The sequence below is a fragment of the Propithecus coquereli genome, unplaced genomic scaffold (genome assembly GCF_000956105.1).
Source record: "Propithecus coquereli isolate 6110/MARCELLA unplaced genomic scaffold, Pcoq_1.0 Scaffold150, whole genome shotgun sequence".
Taxonomy (NCBI): domain Eukaryota; kingdom Metazoa; phylum Chordata; class Mammalia; order Primates; family Indriidae; genus Propithecus; species Propithecus coquereli.
Window position 1 is genome coordinate 1,619,114 of NW_012139414.1, and position 15,415 is coordinate 1,634,528.

The following is a 15,415-nucleotide window of genomic DNA, read 5'->3' on the forward strand; positions in this document are numbered from 1 at the left end:
GCTAGGATTACAGGCGTGAGCCACCTCGCCCGGCCTTTAATTATATTTTTAATAAGCTCAGGTTGCAGTCGGAGGCGATAGTGTGATTGCTGCTATACATAAGTACACCGTATGAAGCACTGTTACATTTAATGTGTTATTATTCAATAATTCAGGGTCTGTGTTAGAGTTAACCCAATTTTACAAATAAAATAAAGCTTAGAGAAGTTGAGTGACTCCTCGAGGTCATATGGCTAGTTAGTGGCAGAGCTGGGATTTAAACCAATACCTCTGCAAAGTAAACAACACTTGACAGAGGAAATGGCATTGAGGTCTAGATGGTTAGCAGCACACATCGTATGTTTAAGGCCACAGCAAAGTATTGCATGGGGAATGGAGAGTAGTATGCACATAGCACTTGCTGCACAACAGCCAGAGTTTTTGTTAGGACATTCTTATTGCCCATAGTAAGGCAAAAGAGAGAACCAGTTGTATTATGTATTAAACTTAACTTCAGTGATCCCTCCTGAATGCAATGTACCAGACAGTCCATTTCTGTATTTCTTAGTACTGTTGTATGTAAGGGAGGGTATTTGGTTAGGTTGAGGACATCAGTACTTTGCAGATACAGATTCTGGATGACTAGGAGAAAACCAGTTGCTTAGGAGAATATATGTTTGGATTTGATTTTTCAAAAATACATTTTTACTTACATTCTGTGTTTTTTGTCACCAAAAAATAGGTACCTTTCTGATAAATGATATTTTATAATCTTTAAAATTTCAAGAAGCTGTTCCTGTACATTAGAGTGGAGTGTAACACCTGGGGTGCCGGTGCTGGCTGACGCGGCTGAGTGGAGGACATCTTTGCTTATTTGGCTTGTCCTGCTCTGGGACAGGAACACACGGGCAGACTTGAATCCTGTCTGTCTCCCCTCCTAGGTCCCGTGGCAGTGCTGGTGGCCATGGCTCCCGTAGCCAGAAGGAGCTGCCCACAGAGCCCCCCTACACAGCATATGTAGGAAATCTACCTTTTAATACGGTTCAGGGCGACATAGACGCTATCTTTAAGGATCTCAGCATAAGGAGTGTACGGCTAGTCAGAGACAAAGACACAGACAAATTTAAAGGTGAGTTTTGGGGAATTCTTGTTGTATATTACTGTAAAGGGTTGGGGGGGCATCTAAATGAAAATGGATTAGTGAACCAGAAGGCTCTAATCATGAAAGTGCTTTAAATGTTTGCTTGGTCCAAGCAGCTGAAATTCACATTAACTCTTTAACTCATAGGTCCTCAGTCCACTTGGGGGAAAATGTTTTATACACAATCCAGTTTGTACAAATAATGGCATATGCCCAGGTTTGTTTGCCTTACCTTTATAGCAGTCCTGTCTCTGCCATTAAAGGAGTTGCCCAGGAATGAAATGGACAGAACTAAGGACTTTAAAGGCACATGTCAGCTTGACTGATTCTTAGATTTTCTTTGTAGTTTTCTTGTAATCCAGTTATTATAAAATCCAAAAGATAACTAGCATTGTCAGTGTACATTTGTAAATTCAGAGCATGTGTTTGGGGAGGGTTGGCTCAAATTTCAGATTTAGCATCTATAGATAGGTGTCTCTGTAGGGTGCTTGAGCAGAGAGGAGTAAGAATAAAGGATCAGGTAAGCATTATCCTGTTTTCAAGGTTTCCTGAAGGAAAGTGCACCCAGTATTTAAGTGCACGATGCTTGGCTTACATTATTCCAAAAGTATATCCATGAAAGGTACAAGAGTGACTTATGGTGGGGAGCTGTACACGAAGCAGAGAAACTGTTGCTGATCTCTGAGTGGTTTTGTGTATAGGTGGTGTTAATCTTTCAGACTTTAGAACCTGAAGCCGTATATATACATAAACAATGAAAATAAATCATTAAGCTTGTGAAAGTAAGTTTGCTTTCCACCAGTTTGCTTGCTAGCAAGCATTAGAAATTCAGACTTTGTGTAAAAATTTGTGGGTGAACCCAGTCTTTGGGTGGGATCAGTAGCCCCAGGTGTTGGAGTTTGTCTCATAGAGGATCATCTTCAACTGAGCAGCTCTAGAGTAGGAGATGCATGATTGGGCTGTTGTTGCCTTTATGGAATTTGAAAGTGGCTTTCTCAATTAGTCTCAACATTGAATGCACCCAGGGAAGAACGCTGAGGGGGGGTGGGGGGTGGTCCTCCAGCCAAGGTAGGACATTCTTTACACAATGGCAAAAGGGGAAGTTTGAACTCAAGGCTTCAAAGCACTTGCGGTCTAGCGGGCTTCAAAGATGAAGTGTAGTTATGATATAGGATAAGGATACTTGGGTGGGGTGTAGGTACCATGTGAGTATATGTCGGGGTACAGGAATATGTAACCCAGATTAAGACTCCAGACAGCAAGGAAGGAGCAATGTCAGAATCCAGCATCAGGGACACAGGTTGTCAGTAACATATGCTTGGACCTAGGGCGGTGGGGAACCTGCAACCTCAAGGCCACATGTAGCCCTCCAGGTCCCCACGTGTGGCCCCTTGACTGAATCCAGACTTCACAGAAGAAATCCCTTTATTAAAAGAATTTATTCTATAAAATTTGGATCCAATCAAAAGGCTACACTCAAAGATCCAGAAGGCCACATGTGTCCCTGAGGCTGCAGGTTCCCCACCCCTCCCGGTCTTGTTGCTGAGGATATATTTTTAGCTTTGTGAAGCAAATTTTATATCAGCTACCTGAGTAGTAAGTTAGTAGACACCCTGAGTCTCTTCAGAGCATTTTAGGTATCAAATTTGTATAAATAAAGTCATTCAGAAGTCAGAACAGCTCTGCAGTGACTGAAGAAAGCTTTTATTGTTATGGTTAAAACATACAAGAAGAAAGCTTTATAAAAACACAGCTGCTCTTTCCGTGCATGTCTGATTAGCATTTTCTGGCTGATAAACCATAATTGAGAAGGAGGAATGCCAGTCAAGTTCTGTTGATTGAAAGTAAAATATGTTCTTTCAGGCTCTACTAGTCTACTGTCATCTTGATGCAACAAAAAATGGTAGTTCTGATGTAGGGAAATAGTATAGAGAGGATCGCACTGTGTCTTTAACCCAGAATTGCATGAGAAATTGGGAGTTTGCTTTCTCTTACAGGATTCTGCTATGTAGAATTCGATGAGGTGGATTCCCTCAAAGAAGCTTTGACATATGATGGTGCAGTAAGTATCCTCAGGTTTTCTCTGTATTTAGCAGTTGAGATTCTTTGCCTTGCCAATACTGACACTGTTTTCCCCTTACCATTAGCTGTTGGGTGATCGGTCACTTCGTGTGGACATTGCAGAAGGCAGAAAACAAGATAAAGGTGGCTTTGGATTCAGAAAAGGTGGACCAGATGACAGAGGTGATTGGTTCTTCTAAAACTGAACATCATAAAAACTTGCTATATGCCCACCGATTATGATTCTTGAACATTACTAGTAGAACTCTGCCTTATAGGTCTAATAGGTTCTTGTGAGCTCTTAAAAATGTGCATAAAATCTTAAGAAAGAATGGATGATGCTTCTGCAAGCCTGGGGTTTTTTTTTTCTGTTTTCAGCAAAAACTCTTACAGTGATTTCATTGAACTTCCCATCACATGAGTTATACATCTTCCAAATGAATTTTTCCATGTTTGTGCAGCAAGGTAATGATACGACCTCAACTTTATCTTTTTTGTGTATCCTCAGGAATGGGTGGCTCTCGAGAATCTAGAGGTGGATGGGATTCCCGGGATGACTTCAATTCCGGTATCAGTATTTAAAGTATCACCACTTACCTTTTTTCCAGTGGCCTTGCTGCTGTTGTATGTTTCTTGTGAGTAGCCCACCTGGCCGGACTACTTCCTTAGTTCCTTTAACAAATAAAACTGTCCTGAAAGGTACCCAGGCATGCAAGAGCCTGTTAGAGCCCGTGGGAGGTAGGACTTGAGGGCTCCACTGTGGGCAGGTGAGACCCTTTCTCAGGCTCTAGCCCAGGGAAACTCCTTGATGGTTTTGCGTACGGCACAAAGAGAAGTCCTGTTACTTCTAGAAAACGTAGTATAGAGGTCCTAGAAGTTTACAGAAAGCCTCTGAGCTGTGGTAGTCCTGGTGGCCTTTCTCATGAAACGATTGGAACTCCAGTTCCTTAATGTCTGACATGATTGTCTTCACCATCGCCTTTTTTTGCCAGCCCAGGCAGACCAATTCTGTGTCTTTACTCAGGGGTGGTCTCCTAAGCATTTCTTTATCTCTACTTTTTATTTTTTAATTCTAAAAGTATAAAGTTTTTTATATAAGTGATCAAAATATCAGTTGTAACAGAAAGGTAGAAAAAGAAAAACAAGTCTGGCTTTTTTCGCCCACAAACCTGAGATGTTCTTTCTGCTACGTAAGAACATCAGCATCCCCCCATCAAAACAAAACTCACGTACAATAATCGGTAAGTATGGGAGAGACTGGTGCAGGCCGTCTTGGGAGTCCGAAAGTCTTGAATTCATTTCCAGGACTACTGCTTTAGCTAAACAGATGACTATCTGTTGAATAATTTAGTTTTTAAAAGTCCTATAGCCAGTCAGAAATGAGCTTATTCATAAAAGTACAGTATGATCCAGTAAACCTGTAATTTTATGTATAAGCTAGTCTCTGATTGAAACATGCAACAAATGTCTTCTCAGAGCTAACCAGTGGCTCAGCGAGTGGTGGCTCTTGACCTGCCAGTTTTGTATTCGCAGGTGCTGTGGATGTTACCTAAGTAACTAACGCCTTCTACTTTTGGCTTAGCTTGGCCGCTGGTGCTCGGGCAGGGACACAGTGAGCATGCCACAGCCTTGCCACCCGCCAGTTCCAGTGTGAACTGCAGTGTGTGGTGACATCTAAAACCTGATGTGCTCATGTGATGGAGTAATGGCTGATTTGATGCAGAAATAGATCTTTTTTACTCTTTAATAGTATGGTGCTATTTTTTTAATGATACATGCTCATTGTAAAGAAAAAAAATACAAAGAAGAAAGCAAATAAAAACATCCCACCACCAGAAATAATGTGTTAAACTAAACTTTGTAAAGAAAACTCCGAAGATTGTCATGGGTAGTTTGCTTCCTAGAAATCTATCAACGATCTTGATTAAAGATACTTGTTAATGTCATATGTTGCTCTTCCTTCATAATTTTCCCAGTGCTTATTTCATAAGAGGATTTGAAATGAGGCTTTCACTTGATATTAATGTACACTCACTTTTTTTCCTCTACGGTGCTTTATCGTGCACCCTGACAGAGCAGCAGTTGTGTTTATTTGCCTCACCAATGTGAGTGTGTGCTGATGTGTTTCATGCTAAAACTGGTAGCAAAAATTATTTAATCTCAAGCCGGGCGCGGTGGCTCACGCCTGTAATCCTAGCACTCTGGGAGGCTGAGGCGGGCGGATTGTTTGAGCTCAGGAGTTCGAAACCAGCCTGAGCAAGAGCAAGACCTTGTCTCTACTAAAAAATAGAAAGAAATGATTTGGACAACCAAAAATATATATAGAAAAAATTAGCCGGGCATGGTGGCACATGCCTGTAGTCCCAGCTACTCAGGAGGCTGAGGCAGGAGGATCGCTTGACCCCAGGGTTTGAGGCTGCAAGAGTTTGAGGGCCCTGTTTTAAAAAAAAAAAAAAAAAATTTATTTAATTTCATATTAAAGGGTGTAACTCCCAAACTCACATGGAAAGGCACACTTCATATTTAGATTAGTTTGGGGAAAATGTCAAGTTAAATGCTCCGATACTAACTAAGCTTGTTTGACGAAACTGTCATCTCTGGTTGTTTAAAGACTTTTTAAAGGACCATATACTTGACTATATACATCCAAACGTATTTTCCCCAAAGCAGTTCCTATTGGTCTAAACCTATTTAGAATTGTTCATGTATTGTTGAACTCAGTCTCTGAACTGGGTTTGAAATAATTTGGTCTGTTTGCAAAATCCTTACCACCCTTAAAGCAAACACCTAAATGTGCCACCGTTGGCGATGAATTGGTTCTCCCTATTCAAAGTAGTCGTGTTCCATAAAGTCACTAGGACTTGGAATTTAGCCAGTACTGAACTGTTGCTCCTAGAGGAAATACAGGATTAGGTTCCTGCAAGCCTCTGATCACATTTTCATTAATCAATCAGTTACCTAACTTTGCTTTATGTGTGTTTCTGTTTAAAGACACCTCATTTAGGGTATAGTGTTGATTCATTAACATCGACCTCAATGGCCAGCTGTAGTACTCTGTAACAGAAGCCCGAATGAAGCTTATCTTACTCCTGTTGTTCCGAAAGGCCCAGCATGGCCAGCTTGCCCTTAGGAACACTAGACACCACTTCAGCACTACATTTAGGGTCCATCTTAAACCATGAAGTCACCAAAAAACACCAAGGGCAAAAAACCTGGCACTAAATAGATTGTGAAAAGACTCTTGTTTACATTATAAGAGCTGAACGAAGAAGGCAGAGTGTTGACTTTTGCTGCCTCAGCTGGGAGTGAGCGCCTCTGGTCACTCAAGTCTTCCCTTGCTCTGTGCACGTCCATGAATGACTACACAAGTGCCACAAGCACTGATTTTGGGGTTACATATAAATTTTTAGTAAGTAGATGAATTTGCAAATGTGGAGTCTGAACAATGAGGATCAGCTGAATGTAGAATATCCTTCAGGCTCTGAAGGCTCTTCTCAAAGATAAGTTCCTTAAAAGCTCTGTGCCATGGCACCAACCTTGGAGAGAGTCACCTTTGGGTGCTTAAACAAAGGGAGCAAACTTATTTATTTAATGGTTTTATTCCTTAAATTTATTTTTACCAAATTTTAACTCAAACTTCAGTAGGCTATACTGTTAAAGGTTAAGTAGTTTAATCCCCCCTGTGAGACACTTTCACTTAAATACAAGAAAGCCTCTAAGGTTCCTAAAAGCCACTGAGAAATAGTCTTCCTTCTACACACTGATGAGAATTCCAACAATTGCAAGTAAGATGCAGTTTGCTTCTGCTAAAAGCCAATTCACAGATGGGAAAGAACCTTGCCTCCCCTCTCCCCAGGAGGTGCAGTTTGGGTGTGAGGTGCTCTGCCTCTTGTGCCCCTCTGTAGGGAGTGGTCTTCCTTGGATAACCGATTTGTTTACCACACAGGTGCTTTGCTTTTAGAATGATCCTCACCTGAAACGCAGCAGAAACAGGAAAATGGGGAGTGTCACCCAGAGGTGACTTCCTATTTTTATTTCATCCTCATATCGCTTTTTCTTGTGATTTCATGTTCTGTGTTATAAATGCTTCTAAATTTCAGGTTTACCTTTTTTAATGACTGTTTAGATTTATATTAGAAAATGGAATTAAACCTGTTTTAAGGCTTTTTGTTTTGTTTTAAGCCACATTAAAATAGAGTTTCATGGTATTTTTCTACTTTTCCTGCAAGCTAAGAATTTAAACAGCTCGTTCTATTTTTCTCTCCTAAGCTCCCGATTCTTTTTATTTGAAAAGTCTGTTAAGCATTGTAACTGCCCAGCAGATTCACATTTGGAACCATTTCATTGCACTTTACTTTGGATCAGAAAAGCCTCAGATGCCGGATAAACTAAAGAACTTAACTTTAAACTCAGAACCATTCACAGACTACTGTATAACCAGCTTTAGACAGTTGGTTGAGAAGTGATTCAGTGTCGTCTTTCTTCTTCAGGCTTCAGGGATGACTTCTTAGGAGGCAGGGGAGGTAGTCGCCCAGGTGACCGGCGAACAGGCCCTCCAATGGGCAGTCGTTTCAGAGATGGCCCTCCCCTTCGTGGATCCAACATGGATTTCAGAGAACCAACAGAAGGTATGGCGGTCATCTGTAAAGGGGAGGGCGTCTTTTCATGATGCATTGACTGCACCCCACATAAATTCTCCTTGTTTCACACACAGCTGGTGCCACAGATCACCCCCGTTTGTCTTAAATAAGAAGTTTACCTTTATTAAAGCATTTGCTGATGGACTAGTAGTTCTTTAAGGCTGTTAATTTTAGAAAATGGGCTGAGTCGTAGAGACCAACGTCAATTTGGTTATTTTGCCTGAATGTGAAGTGGGATCCATGCTTTTATAAACAACGTTTTTTTCCTCCCCCAGAGGAAAGAGCTCAGAGACCACGACTCCAGCTTAAACCTCGAACAGTTGCAACACCCCTCAATCAAGTAGCCAATCCCAACTCTGCTATCTTCGGGGGAGCCAGACCCAGAGAGGAAGTCGTTCACAGGGAGCAAGAATGAGCCTACAGTTGGGAGGGAATGGGGTGTGGGGGTTAGAGCAAGACCACAGCCTGGTTAGCCCCCTGGGCGGCAGTCCTGCAGTCACCATTCCTGCGCCTGACATTGTCCTCCTTTCTTACAACGGAAACACAGAGCTTGTGAATGCATGTCAGCTGTTAACAAGTGGTTTTTAGTACATCCTTGGCTTTGCTGTATCTATCTAGTGCCTGTTTGTACATTTTTTTTCCCTCCCACTTCCCCATTTTCCTTCTGTCCTTTTTCCTTCTTGCTCCTTGTTTTTCTTACAGAACAGGAGTTTCTGTGGAGGGTCGAAGGCAGCCACCGCACGGGAGCTGTGGGGTTGAGGTTCTGCTTCATTTTTCTCCTTTGCTTTCTGTTTACTTTAGACACACTGGCCAGACCCCAGGCATCTCCTTTGATTTTCTCAGTCCTCCTCTTCTGCTGCATGTTGAGTTCTGTATTGCTGTGGCTTCCACGAGGGGGGACAAACAAGTGACTGACGAATTGCATCTTGTTTTTATTCAGCTGTGGTAGACATGCAGAATTTGAGGCACCTTGTTTTCAAAACAAGGATAAAAATATCTGTTGATCCTTGCAGAGTCCTTTCCGTTCCTATTTATAGGTAGTCCTGTCTCTGTTACCCCCTCCCCACACGGACTATTGGAGCAGGATAGGCTCACATTTCAACCAGTGAAACCTGAAAGAGAAGGGTCATTGTGGAATATTGGTGGGGAGTCCGTGTAGAAGATGAATTGAGTGCTCTAATGTGTTCGTGTGTTTTTGTTACTGCTCTTTTGAGATCGTGTCCAAACTAGTTCTCTCCTTTCACCGGATGTAAGAGGTTCCTCTCTGGCTGGGTGTACCAGATGCCAGCTTGTTATTTTTTCCACTGGGCTGAGGCGCTTTGGGGATTGAGGGGGGTGGTGCTTCCACTGCGCTGGGCTAGTGCGCAGTGCCGACGTTGCTTTTCTCCTGATCCCTGTTGTCCGTGTATTTTGTTTGTTTTCTAGTATAGGTAACATGAGATACTGTGCTTCCACTGCCCCTTAAATTCATAGTGAAAATGGGCCTAGAATCTGGCACTTTATTTCACTTGGTGAATTGAAAATTTTACTATGCAGAGCTGTCCAGAACCTTAAATTAACTATAGATGACAATAAATGTCTAGGTTTGCTGCCTCATCTTTCGGACAAAATTTATTGTTCCTGTGTAGAGTGTTTAACACTTACTTGGGTATAGGAGGTTAGGCTTTTGAGCTTGAACACTTGCGTGTGAACAAAGGAAAATTTTTAACACCAGAGTCCCAGTGTGTCCCCTTGGGAGCAGTTCAGGGGCAGCCAGCAGCTAGAGCCCTAGAAAGAGGCCCTCCCTGACTGCGGGGCCCAGGGTGGCCTGGCTTGGACAGCATAGTGTGCTTAGGTAGTAGTTGGCCACTAGCTGTCATCCTCGGCTTCTCTTACTGTGTCTTTGTTAGAAGGTCTCAGCAATCTACAGAACTCTCTCGCCTCTCCTTCCTTCCACCTGTCAGCTTCTCTGCTTCCGAGATAAGAACCATTTGTGTAACACCAATACTTAACTTAAGAAAGACATGCATTATGTGGTTGTAATCAAACCTGATGCTTTCAGATGACCTACTCACATCTTCAATGTGGAAAGAAAAAGAACAAAACACTCATCTAAACTTCTGGGCAATCCAGTTGACTTTTAAATGTAAGAATGGAATTCCAAACACTTAACACATTCAGCTATATGACAGAAAGTAAATCTATGGATATGGTATTTTGTGAATGATCTTTTAAATAAAAGAAAACCTTACGTAATATTTAATGCTTGTCTTTATTTTTGAATACTTTTTCACTGTGAAATTAAAAATGTTAAATTTGAGAACCACCGTCTACATTTAGGAGAGTCTACTGTAATTTAAGTCACAGATTTAGTGGGATTGTTTTAAAAGCTAGTGTTGATTAGAAATAAGATGCCAATTTTTTTCTCCTCTTTTTTTCCCCCCCTTGCTTCCTAAAAATGTAATTTTCCCAACCAGACAGGAACCTTAGAAGTCTAGTGGTAGTTTTTGGTTAGGTAAAGAACATAATTTTTTTTTCCAAGATGGAGGAAACCAAGTATTTACACAATGTGTACCTGCTTGTAACCACCGCTTGTTTGTAAAAGAAATTCTCAAATTCTCAAGACTGATGGGGTCTGCTTCGTGGCACACAGGTCCGCTTTGGGGAGGCACTGCTACACGTTTTGCCATCTGGTAGTTTTTCTGATCTGCTTCCGTAAGCACAGGTGAGCTCCGTGGGCAGAATGCAGATCTTCCACGTACATTCGGGAAAGGCCTGGCCCAATGCAGATCTCACCGTGAGGTAGGCGCATCCTCAGGTGATGTGTGAACCAGGACTATTGCTGAATTTTAAGAATAAGGTGGGCAGGGCTGGTGCCGTTTGAGTGCCCGGAGGGGCTGTTGCTTGGACTGCTTCCCAGCCAGGCAAGAGTGCAGGAGAGGACTTGGACCCTCCTGGTGTTTTAAGCAGGGAGATCCCAAAGACTGAGAAACCCTCCTACTCTTAACTTGAGGAGCTGGGACTTTGTTTTCAGTAGGGAAGTTTCTGTGGCTGACCAGAGACTTGAAATCCAGCTCTGAGCCTTCTATCCAAGGGTCCTGTGGGCTCCGTCTCTGAAGGGCCTGTGGAATGTTCCCGTGTTTGAAACAGTCAGCTGGGGTTCACAGTCGTGAGGTTTTCTAATACTGAAGTGTAGCTCGTGCAGCTGTCTCCCGGCCTCCCTGAACGTTGGTGTAGCCGTGCAGTGGTTACTTCTCACAGCAAGCGCCATTCATTCCCTTGGCAGGTAGATACTTAAAGCTCTTCGGTACCTGCCTCCCATCCGTCCATAAGTAACTGAATTAAGGGAACGTATGTCCCCAGATGAGTGAATGGATGGAGAGAGTCATTTTTATAAAAATTTGCGCCAGCTGTGTCGGTGTTCCAGAGAAGGGTTTAGACAGGTAGTTGGTACCTGGCCTCTCTCTCCTGTTCTAAAACTGACTAAGGAGAACCAAAACTTCATGGTGTGCCAAGTGAGTCCCTCTCTAAAGAATGCCCTTACCTCAGGGTCCGTTTTGGCAGGGGTGGGATTGTTTCTCCCGGACCTGGTACTTGGTGACTCACTTTTGACAGTGGTTTTCTGTGGTTTGGGCTGCAGAGCCTAAGGAAGGGAAACGTGTCCACAGCTGACTTCCAGAAACCTGAGTTTTCCATCGTGACTCAGAATTCTTGCTGCTTCATGGAGGTCTTAGCAGGAGGCAGAAAGGAAAGAGGTTGGCAGGTGCACGCCGGGTAAGGAGGAGGAGGTGTCGGGACTGTTATCTGGCGTCCACTCTGAATTCGTGATTCCTAGGGAACAGCCTGGCTTTCTCAGTGAGGGAGATTACTTAACAGATTAAGTCTAGAACAAGAAAAGCTGATTGATAACCCAGAACTTGGGTTTGCCTGGCGTGTAGGGCGGTGAAACGGCCTGAAACGTCGGCCACTAAGGAAGTCCTTGCGCAGAGGGGCAAGGGCCAGGCTCTCTGGGCTTCTGTAAAGAAGTGGGGTGTCTCTGGGCACCTCTCGTGTTTCTTTGATGAGAAGCTTTGCTCTTCCTTTTGTGTTTTGAGCAATCTTTAACGAGGTTGAGGTGTTGTGAGTCACTTTGTCACTTAGAAAACAGCTCGATCTTAGAGTCCTCCCTTCGCAGTTTTTTGGTATGAAAGTGAACCAAAATAACAAAGACTAGGTACTTAATTATAACCTACTGCTAGCCTTGTCCGCGATCCGGAGCCACCCTCTCTAACTCTGTAAAACGTTAAATATGCAGATAAAAGCACCATTTCACAGGGACAGGCTTTCAGTATTCAGTTTGGGCCCTGGAGGGAACTCCTGTACTTGCTGGTTCCTGCACTGTGGGGGGCAGTAAACGGCCCAGCTCTTCCTCGGCGAGATCTGGAGGGAGACACATCAGAAATTCCATAAACAGCACCAGGATTCCTTGGAATTGGTAGAAGCCTTTCTCATGCCTCGTACCCTATTGAAGTTAAGAATATGCTCGCCAGATTTTTTTAAAAAAAATATTTTATCAAAGCATAAGATGGAGGCCGGGCATGGTGGCTCACGCCTGTAATCCTAGCACTCTGGAAAGCCGAGGCGGGCAGATCGTTTGCGCTCAGGAGTTCGAAACCAGCCTGAGCAAGAGCGAGACCCCGTCTCTACTAAAAATGGAAAAAAATTAACTGGACAACTAAAAATATATAGAAAAAATTAGCCGGGCATGGTGGCGCATGCATGTAGTCCCAGCTACTCGGGAGGCTGAGGCAGAAGGATTGCTGGAGCCCAGGAGTCTGAGGTTGCTGTGAGCTAGGCTGACGTCATGGCACTCTGGCCCGGGCAACAGGGTGAGACTGTCTCAAAAAAAAAAAAAAAAAGGCATAAGATGGAAAAACGAGTTACAAATTGAAAAAAGATAATGGATATATGTAGAGTTGCTACAAATCAGTAAGACAAAAGCAACCCAGTAGAAATCTAAGCAGTATCTTAGGTATTCCACAAAAGATGAAATATGGCCAAAAAACAATGCTCAGGCCTCATGAGTGATCAAGGAGTCGTTAATAAGGCTTCAAGGAAATGAAAAACTATTTTATACCCATTGAAATGGCAAAAATCAAAAAGCCTGACAAGCCAGTTGCTGGAAGGTTTGTGGGTCTCTTACATATTACAGGCGAGAGTGTGAACGGGTACAGCCACTTTGGAAATTAACTTGGAAACTGAATGTTCCCATATTCTGCACCCCGGGGGCTCCCCTCCCAGCTATGTGCCTCAGAGAAATTACATTCACAGCAGCAAAAGCGTGAAACCAATTTGACGTCTGTTTGATAGAGCGAGAGAGAAACCATATTGAGATATTGGACTGCCATGCAGCAGGCTAAAGGAATAACGCCACATGCGACACTGGGCGGATCGTAGCAACGCTAAGAGGTGGAAGACAAGCCCCAAGTGCTTACGTACAACATGGTGCTCTCTTCACATATAAAATTAAATACTTGCTAAATACTCATACATGACAAAAAGACAGCGATTACTTAGGTGGGGGGAGGCAGAAGGATGGGGGAATATTCTAGATTCAGTTGGGTAATGGGTTCCTGAGGTACATTTTTCCCAAGAAAATCAATAGCTTTCATCAGGCTTTAAGGCATGTATGACCCTGGAAGATTCTCAGCCCCAGAACTGTTTTTTTTGGGTTTTTTTGTGTGTTTTTTAGAAATGGGGTCTCGCTGTGTCCCCCAGGCTGGAGTGCAGTGGCATCATCATAGCTCACTGTAGCTTCCAACTCCTGGGCTCAGGCGATCCTCCTGCCTCAGCCTCCCGAGTAGCTGGGACTACAGGTGTGCACCACTGCTCCTGGCTAATTTTCTATTTTTTGTGGAGATGGGGTTCTTGATACGTTGCCCAGGCTGGTCTCAAACTCCTGACCTTAAGAGATGCTCCCACCTCGGCCTCCCAAAGTGCTGGGATTATGGCCCCTAGGATTGTTTAGAGCTTCTTGCATTACTCTCTCGGTATCTTGCTTCTATAACAAATGTGCACACAACCGTTCACTCAGCTGTGAACTGAAAAGCCCTGTTCGGTGATGAAAAGGTTTTAGAAATAGTGGCGATGGTTGCACAGCACTGAATGTAATTAATGCCACGGAATGCATACTTTAAAATAGTTAAAATGGTAAATCTTATGTCATGTATATTTTATCACAATTTTTAAAAATGCAATATACCGAAAACCATTTGAGTTGTTTCAAAAAAAAACCTAAGTGCACTAGAATTTATACAATTGGGCATGAACACTCAGTTTTTTAAAGTTTATTTTCAAATTCACAGCTGAATGGTGGCTAAGGCTTGGGGAATATGCGAATTGACCAGACGGGGCATGTCCTCCTTCGACTCAGGTCCAGCCACCAAGGGTCCTGGGGTTGACAGCCCTCTTGTTTTGTGGCTGGAAAAATGGGCCCAGGGAGGGCCCAAACTGGTCTCTAGGCCCTACTGTGGGTGGACCCCCGACTTGGCCGTGGCCAGAGGTCACTCTTCTCCAGCACCTCCTAGTGCACAGGCCCGGGAAGAAGCAGGGAGCAGAGAGCAGAGCAGGTGACCCGGGCCAGGGGCACAGTCCAGGGAGGGGGGAAGCCCATGCAGGCTTGTGCCCATTGTGTGAGGAGGGGCCAGACAAAACGAGGGGTCCCAGCGAGGAGGACTGCCTTCGGGGTCTGGGTTCAAATCCAGCCTTGCCTCCACGAGCCTCTGTCTTCCTACCTGTCACCATGCCGGACGGATGGAGGGGCCGTGGTGTTACTTGCACAGCACAGATCTGGGAGCTGATGGCCTTGTACCATCCCCATTCCACCACGGGAGGCGGGGTGTGTGCTGCCCTCCTTGCCCACGGGGTGGCAGCAGTGCAGCCAGGCCACCCGTTTGTGCTGCCACCTCGCCTGGCCTGCAACAAGGGCTGAAATAGAAGCCCAGCTCCGGCCCAGAGGAGTCCTGGGCTGGGGGACCGGGCTTCTGAAATGCCACACCCTCCTGCTCTTCCTTGGGTGTCTACAGCAGGTGGGATGCCGCTGAGAGCTGGGATGCAAGTTGCTCGATGACCAGCAGCACGAGGCCCAGCACACGACTCTCCGGGTGCGTGTTTGGTGACCTCTCCCAGGTGCCAGGACGCTGACTGTCTCACTCCACCCTCACCTCTGTGGAGACTGGGGACACGGGCAGCGCTGGACAGATGTGGCTGCAATCCGAGCCTGCCCTCCTGTGTCTCCAGCCCGGAGCCTTGACTGCGCAATGGGGGTGACGGGCCTTCCAGCGGGGGACGAGCAGGACTGTCCTTCCTCCTCCCGCCCTGCAGCTCGCTCCCGTCCTGCTGCCTCTGGCACACAAGGCCGCCCGCCCCTCTGTCCACCCGTCTTGTGTGGTCGTTTGTTCCATCTGCTCTGCCCTCACATGCATGGGCCACGCGTCTCTCCCTGCCCACCCGTGCCCCGTGTCCTTTGCGTCTGTCTTGTCCTCTGGGACTCTGACGGCCCATGTGTCTGTCTCTGTGTGTCTTGGTCCATCTCAGGCTCCGTCTCTACCTGTCCCTCTCTGTCTCCGTCGTGGGG

The 15,415-nt window shown here is 44.7% G+C and overlaps 1 protein-coding gene across 2 annotated transcripts in view; it reads left to right on the forward strand.

The window, feature by feature from the left end:
* Window positions 1–10,063, forward strand: part of EIF4H (eukaryotic translation initiation factor 4H) — a 24,509-nt gene extending 14,446 nt beyond the window's left edge. The window contains exons 2-7 of one of the 2 annotated variants that reach the window (XM_012640299.1): window positions 921–1,108; window positions 3,118–3,182; window positions 3,268–3,364; window positions 3,690–3,749; window positions 7,672–7,809; window positions 8,097–10,063. In XM_012640299.1, coding sequence (XP_012495753.1) covers window positions 921–1,108; window positions 3,118–3,182; window positions 3,268–3,364; window positions 3,690–3,749; window positions 7,672–7,809; window positions 8,097–8,236 — 688 coding nt within the window. In that variant the 3' untranslated portion in view covers window positions 8,237–10,063. The remainder of the gene's footprint in view (window positions 1–920; window positions 1,109–3,117; window positions 3,183–3,267; window positions 3,365–3,689; window positions 3,750–7,671; window positions 7,810–8,096) is intronic. The other variant, XM_012640300.1, reaches the window with a different exon arrangement.
* Window positions 10,064–15,415: the final 5,352 nt, after the last annotated feature.